The sequence below is a fragment of the Echinops telfairi genome, unplaced genomic scaffold, assembly GCF_000313985.2.
Source record: "Echinops telfairi isolate 266 unplaced genomic scaffold, ASM31398v2 ScPeMD7_7463;HRSCAF=8501, whole genome shotgun sequence".
NCBI lineage: Eukaryota > Metazoa > Chordata > Mammalia > Afrosoricida > Tenrecidae > Echinops > Echinops telfairi.
In genome coordinates, this window is record NW_022111363.1 from 8,552,472 (window position 1) to 8,560,647 (window position 8,176).

The 8,176-nt window shown below is 38.3% G+C and overlaps 1 protein-coding gene across 1 annotated transcript in view; it reads left to right on the forward strand.

The window, feature by feature from the left end:
* The window catches only part of ZW10 (zw10 kinetochore protein), a 39,998-nt gene that overhangs the window by 12,167 nt on the left and 19,655 nt on the right, over positions 1-8,176 (forward strand). The window contains exon 7 of the mRNA XM_045283579.1: positions 172-363. Coding sequence (XP_045139514.1) covers positions 172-363 — 192 coding nt within the window. The remainder of the gene's footprint in view (positions 1-171; positions 364-8,176) is intronic.

Below are 8,176 nucleotides of genomic sequence, written 5' to 3' on the forward strand. Positions count from 1 at the left end.
GATTTTGGATCACTTGTTGTCCCCTTGTCCCTGGGTTTATTAACAATGGTTGATTTTTAATGCTGTGGTATATTTATTGTTCTTGGCTCTAAAATCCATTGTTTTTTTTAAACATCTTTATTTTCCAGAAGTTTCTTGGGAGTTTTGATTGGTGCTTATATGATTTTCCAGGTAAGATGCTGCTGAAGTATATCCTTAGGCCTCTGACATCCTGCCCATCCCTTTACGCTGTGATAGAAAGTCAGCCCAGTGTCGTTATCTTTCGGTTTGAATCCGTGAAGACTGATTTGGAACATCCATCACCATCAGAAGTTTTTACAAAAATCAAACTTGTATTGGAAGTGCTCAAGAAACAGCTCCTAGGTATGTTTCCCCGAGGCAGTGGTTTTATATTTTGGAAAAGTAAGTATTGTGTTTAAAAGTTAGCATTATTATAAAAAAGATAGTGATACCCATGATTTGAGCAGATGAGAATTACTAGGAACCCCACTGCCATTGAGTTGATTCTCACTCAGAACAACCCTATAGGACAGAATTGCCCCTTAGGGTTTCCGAGACCGTATATCTTTATGGGAGCAGATGGCCTCATTCTTTTTCCATAGAACAGCTGGTGGGTCTGAACCGCTAACCTTTTGGTTGGCGGCCCAACATTTAACCCACTGTGCTACCAGTGCTCCGGAATGGGACTCTCACTTACTGCTATGGAGTCCATTCTGACTCATAGTGACCTTATAGGACAGAGTAGAACTGACACTGCGTTTCCAAGACTGTACCTGTTTATGAGAATAGGATGCTTTACTTTTCTCCCATGGAACAGCTGGTGATATTGAACTGCTTACCTTGTGGTTTGCAGGCATGACTATATTATGGTATAGGAGCAAAATAGTTGCCATCTAATACCTTGCTCTACTTTGTATATCTTTTTGGTGCTTCATTGGTAAGATCATCTATGGTACTCTGCATTCTTTGCTTATAATATTATTTCAGTTGAATTTTAAGATGCATTTTTCTCACAGGGCTTCTTGTAACATCACATTTTTAGATTCTTGCTTTAATTGTTAGAGAATCAGAAATGAACCTAGTACAGTTTTACGTAGTCATTGAGAAACTACCCATTGTGTATAAACAAACTAGGCTTCACATAGGAAGTAAATTATTTTTCAACTGTCTACTAGTTAGATGTTTCACATCCTAAATGGCCAGTTTCTATATTATTGGAATCATATTCTTGTTTTTCTATGACAATTTTGAGTTCCTTTTGTCTTCCTTTACTTTTTGTGATTATGTTTCTTTTTGTCTGTATGATGTATTCTGACTCTAGGTATACTTTGAAGCAATTCAGGACCAATTTTGAATAGTATGGGAGTCTTCACGCCCTCATTCTACATTTCTATACTTCTATTAGTGTATATTAAAAACAACAACCCAAACCTCACTGCCATTGAGTTATTTCTGACTCACAGTGACCCTGTAGGACAGGTTAGAACTCCCTCAAAGTGGCTATGGTTTTGAACTGCTGATCAAGGAATGGTAAAATTGAAAAGATCTATCAGTTTTGGCAAGAAAATTAAAAAGCAGCCTTCTTGTTTGCTTTGGTAAGTGTTTTGCTGTCACAAAGTAATCTGAAGATACACAGTAAAATCTAAAATAAGGAGTCCTGGTGGCACTGTGGGTTAGGCATTGGGCTGCCACAAGGTTGGCTGTTCAAATCCACTAGCCACTCCACAGGAGAAAGATGAGTGCCTGTCCCCTAGAAGATTTACAGTTTGGAGAACTCTGTATAGTGGCGCTATGAGTTGGAATTGACTCAATGGCCATGAGTTTGGGTTTTACTGGACTTCTTAATTTGTTACAGAAGTATCAGCAGCATATATATATGTCTTGGTGAAGTGAGTAGTTTGTATACAAACACATTGGACACTCTGAATCCGTATCATTTCAGGCATGTTTATGTAATTTATTGTTCATCTGTACTATAGAATATGATGCAGCTATTAAAAAGAAATTAAGTAGAATTAGATATACTGAGGTAAGGGAAAGGCAAAAACAAAACAAAAACAATTTTTGTTTATTTGAAATGTTTAATTGTGAATTAGGCAGGGGTTTACATATCCAATTATTTTTGCATTCAACATCTTAAGCAACTTCTCAAACCTCCCAGTGGCCTACCCTGTTCCACTCCAGTATTGTCTATCCCCCTTTTGTAGGAGATTATCTTCCCCTTTCCCCAGTTAATATCTGTGTGCCCTCTAGCTTATTACTCCTGGTAACCTTGGAGAGATTAGGTTGGTCACAGCAGCAAGCATGTTTGCTTTAGCCATGAGTAATTTCCCAGAGAGCATAAAACCAAATCCATTGAGTGGATTCTGACTCATTGCGAGCTGTCTGAGGTTTGTGAGGCTGTAAATCTTTGTGGGGGCAGAAATTATATACTGCTAGCCCTTACTTTGAACCTATAGATAACTGAGGAGGAAAGATGAGAGGATTGTTGAAGATTTCCCACAAAAAAGGTACCCCTGTACAGAGAAGGTTTTTTTTTTCTTTTTTAATCATTTTATTGGGGGATCTTATCACAATCCATCCATCCATCTATTGTGTCAAGCACATTTGTACATAGGTTACCATCATCATTTCCCAAACATTTTATTTTATTTTTTTCTTAATCGTTTTATTAGGGGCTCATACAACTCTATCACAATCCATACATACATCAGTTGTGTAAAGCACATTTGTACATTCATTGCCCTCATCATTCTCCAAACATTTGCTCTCCACTTAAGCCCCTAGCACCAGGTCCTCATTTTTTCCCCTCCCTCCCCGCTCCCCCTTCCCTCCACAGAGAAGGTTTATGACTAAATTCTGTTTTTTGAATTCTAAAAAATTCTCTTAATTAAGCTCTTTTGGTCCATAGAAAAAGATGAAAAGCGCCTTTTAAAAAAAACTACCCTAACCTTGATACTAAAGCATAGTAACAATAGACTGCTTGTGCAGAAAACACTAAAATATTTTACCTGTGCCCAATAAAATGCAAACATTTGCAACAGAATAGTAGCACATTAAATCTACAGTATCTTTAAAAAGGGCACATTATGCCCTAAGTATATTCTAGGAATAGGAAGATGGCTCAATATAAGAAAACTATCAACCAATTTATGATGTCCACATATTAAAGGATGAAGCTGTGTACATCATAACCTGTTGCCATTGAATTGATTCCAACTCGCTGCGACCTCATGTGTTACAGAGTAGGACTGCTCCATAGGGTTTTCCTGGCTGAAATCTTTACAGCAGCAGATTGTCAGCTCTCTTCCCTGGGACTGCTGTGGGGCTCAATGCGTCAACCTGTGGGTTAAAAAGTACAAACACCTAGGGACCTGGCTCCATCATTACACTCAAAACTCACTGCCACTGGGTAAAGGCTGACTCAGCGATCCCTTGTGGATTTCCAAGACTAACTGTTTATAGTTGTGGGAAACTGAGAACCAGAAAGAGTATATGTGGACAGATTCTCTATGCTCATGTTTTAAGGAGTTTGGGAAGTCAAGAATCTCGTGGAGGGAGGCCTTCATGCTTGTGAGTTGGAATTGAATCCCAATCACATTCTCCTAACTAAAAGTTATTCCCCGCAATGTACCCCCCATCATAATGTCAATTTTAAGGTGCTGCTTGCATGCATATGATTGCTACGATATGCTGGAAGGTTAGCTGCTTGAAGGTTGCTGTCAAGTCTAAGTACAGCCCAGTACCTTCTGATCAGGATCATAGATTATAGTTGTTTCCCTGGAGAAGAGCTCAGGGACACTTAAGGTCAAGCCAGCTCAGAGAGGATCAAGGTGAAGCTGCCATCTTAACTCTAGAACCCGCCCATCTTGTTACGGATGTGTCATCCTGTTACGTGTATGTCCCTAGTACATCCCCTTCCTGTTATGTGTGTGCCTCTAACATGCCTCCTTCCTGTTACGTATGTATGTGACATGGCTTGCATGCCTAAGATTATATAAGCCTATAAGAGTACATTTGCAATCTTTCTTGATCCTGCTATCGAAAGAGGTGAGCCCTTGCATGTCTTGTCTGATGTTGTTTTTTTTAATTTACCCCTTAGTTACACAACCCCCCACTTAGGATCCATTGAGTTGTGGAGGCTGGTCTCTAAGTAAAATAATCATAGAATTTCAGTTGGTAGTTGATCACTTAGCCGCTGTACCACTGTGAATCCTTAAGAATAGAATTATTTTTAATACTCATTGCCAACAAGTTGACTACAACTGATAGCAAGTGACCCGATACAGGAACATAAGGTTTTAAGACTGGAAATATTTACAGGCATAGACAGCCTCATCTCTCTCTTGCAGAGGGGCCAGTTGTTTTGAATCACCAGCCTTGCAGTTAGCAGCCTACCACCAAGTCTCCATTGTTAATAGCCAGGTGAAATGTTTATGATATGATCTTGAAAAAAGGATATAAAATGGTTTATGCATGTGGTTGCATCCAGTTTTTCCTTCCCTGGTGTGTATGCTATGGCCATTCAGCAGCTCTTTCAGAGCTAGCCACTGTGCTGACTGACTGCTTCCACTACGTGCCTAAGCCACCCTCTTAAGTACCCTGCTCTGAATCCGTAAAGTACCCTGCTCTGAATCAGTAGAATGGGACAAAATCTTGTAAGCTACAGTTTTTCAATAGCCTTATCTAGTGAGCTTATTTTTAGCAATTATTTAACCCAATATATCTAAAACATTATAATTTCAATATATAACCAATATAAAAATGAGTTATTTTTTATACATTTAAAGTTTTCACGTCATTCATGTTTACCATACATCATCTCAATGCAGGTGCAAAATTTTCCTTTGAAATACTTGACCTGCATTTAAATTTTACATTTGAAAAAGTAGATTCTGTACTTCGATTTTTCCAATCATAATTTAAAGCTTTCTAATAACAAAACTTATTGCCAAAATAATAGTAATATTTTACCTTTGATTGTCACATTTGGTCCATCTCTTATAGAAGCATATTTGAATTTGAAGCTAAAGTGTATCAGTGTCAAAACTTTGAGTTCACTCACTAACTCCCGTATCAATTATTGATATTGACATTGCATTCAAAGTGGCATTGCATGAAGTAGAAGGAGCGTCTGACTGCATCAGCATCAACAAACCAGTTCTCAGTAACATGTGGGCACTCTTCTTGTAGCCAGTGTGTACCCCTTATTAAAGTTTCTATATAAAGTTTTGTTAGAGCAGTATTTCTGAATGTAGTGGGGACTAAAATGGTCCAGGTGGGCTGCAAAAGCATTTTGCTACCTGCCGCTTACCCTGGGTTATGGGTTATTGTGTAAAAACTTTTCATTGCCAGGGGAGTGTGGAGTATTTATTTTCAGAAAAGGGGGTGATGACCAAATAAGTTTGGGAACTTATATGTTAGAAAAGCAGATAAAGTGTTTATACTGGTTTATATTAAGGGGGGGTTTAATTTCTATATAAATTTTGTACCCGCTAGCTAGGTCTCAGATAAACTTCTCCTTTCCTTGGTGCTTCACATTTAGCTTGTTTATGTGCATTGTGACTTCAGTCAGAAAAATGACACTGCTCTTTTGTGGTGATTGACTGTTTGGCAAGCACTCCCTTTGTTGCAAGATGTTGAATTGAAGTTAACAGTACAGCAAATCTTTGCATAACTCCAAACTCAACAATGAACACTGGTGAAGAACACAAGATCATTACATTTTTTTATCTTCTTTTCTTTACACTTCCATAAACTAGTAGTAATTTATAGTATTTACGTATATGTGTGCTTATCCACTGATTTTAACAGTACCACATTTTTTCATAGTCTGTTTCATAAAACTAAACACAAATATATGGAGGGAAATTTTAAGGATTTCTTGTTTTAAAATTCTAGTAAATCTGGATTTCTGACCTAATGCAGCTAGAATACGCTTGGTTGTGATAAAAGCAAGATTTTTTTTCATGCCTACCTGAAATAATTTCTTAACTTAGTATATGAGATTAAAAATAATTGGGCTGTGAGCTTGATGTTTTTTTCTCTGTGAATTGACAATATTTATTAATGAAGTTGGAAGCTTTAGATAGATGTACCTAAGGTATCTAAAGTTATAGAAAAGCATGTGTAATGTTTTAGAAGTTGATTGATCTTTGATACTGTTAGAAATACCATATTCTTTGGTCAGCTATTTGGTGGCTTAATTGAAAACTTTTTGCCATTTATTTAGTTACTACTTTTTATAAAATGTACTTCGTAATTTTCCAATAACTTTTTCACATTGGAAATAATTTTTTAAATCATCATTTCGTCTGAAAATAGACTTATGGGTAGGAGCCCTGGTGGCGACTTTTAGATAAGCATTGGATGGTAAGGTTGCCAGTTCAAATCCACCAGCTGCTCCTTGGGAGAAAGATGAGATTGTCTACTCTCATTAAGATTTACAGCCTAGGAAACCCTATGTAGGGTAGCTGTGTGTTGGAATCAACTTGACAGCTTTGGGTTTAGGCTGTTCTGGTGTCTTCTATAGATACTGCCAGCATCTGCATTTCACTCAATTCTGCATTAGTCTTTTTGAAGTTAAGGTCTTCAAGTTAATTTCTAATTATAACGTCTATAGGAATTATGGTCATATGCATAAAACGGTCACATAAGCATGTTATAGTGTTGCTTTGATACAGAGAAAAGAAATCATTGGATGGAGCTGTCAGTTTAACCAAACAGATCAGTGATATATCTATGTGAAATATTAGAAATGCCAAAGGTATGTGTGTCTATAAACCCGACACCAAACCCACTTCCATCAAGTCATTTCCAACTCATGGCGACCCTGAAGTGCTTTGCACTGTTATTACATGTGTTGATTCAGGTAATCACCGCTACAATTATATACCCCATACACAGCCACACACCCTTGCTTCCATTGTTCAACTTTAAAGTGAAGCTTAAACTTTACACCTAAACTGTAGTTAAACTTAAATGATAATATAAAGTGCTCAGGAGCCAGATGGGTCTGGCAGTTGCCATATTGGACAGGACATGATTAGACCGTAGATGCTATAAGCGATCTCCAGGGCCTGAGATCACTTTCTTCTCTGGTTCTTCTTTCTGAAGATCTTCTTTGGTGAATAAGAGTTAGCTTCAAAAGAGCTGGTACCTTTTATGATTCCTCTTCGTTCGACTTTGCCCACCAGCTAGTACTTGACTATTAATTGATTAATTAAAAAACCCAAACCAAAGTCATTGCCGTTGATTTGATTCTGGCTCACAGCGAGCCTGTAGGATGGAGTAGAATCATTGGATTTCCAAGACTATAACCTTTATGGAAACTTACTGCCTAACTTTTAGTTAGCAGCCAGCTGCCTTAATCAGTGTACACGAGGGCTTCTAGAGTAATAGTATGTTTTGACCATAAGCATATGAGGAGATTTGCAGGTTCTGTTCCAGACCACTGCAATAAAAAATTCAGATACCACAGAAAGTGAGCCACATTCGTTTTTTTTTTGTTTCTGAGAGTATCTTGAACTGGACCCACAAACTACCAGGAACCCTGGGCTCTCTGTCCCCATAAAGAGTTGCAGTCATGGAAACTCACAGGGGCAGTTCTGCTCTGTTCTATAGGGTCGCTATGAGTCAGTCTCTATGGTAGTGTTTATTCTGGTGTTACAGTGGGCTGTGTTGGGCTGCTAACTGCAAGGTCAGCAGTTTGAATCCACCAGTGACTCCTGCAGAGAAGACTTCCTGCTCCTGTAAAGATGAATAGCCATGGAGTCCCGGGGCAGTTTTATTCTATCCTACAGGGTCACTATGAGTTGGACTCAATAGCAGTTAGGTTTTTTGGGGGTGATAGCCTCTTAATTAAGTATGCTTTCCCCCTCTTCCCCCACTGTCATTGAGTTGATTCCTACTCATAACGACCCATAGCAACCCTATAGGACAAGGCAGAAATGCCCTGTGGGTTTCTGAGACTGTAACTCTTGATGGGAATTGAAACCTTTTTTAAAAAAATCATTTTATTGGGGGCTCATACAGCTCTTATAACAATCCATACATACATCAATTGTATAAAGCACATTTGTACATTTGTTACCCTCATCATTCTCAAAACATTTGCTCTCCACATAAACCCCTGGCATCAGCTCCTCATTTTTTCTCCCTCTCTCCCCACTTCCCC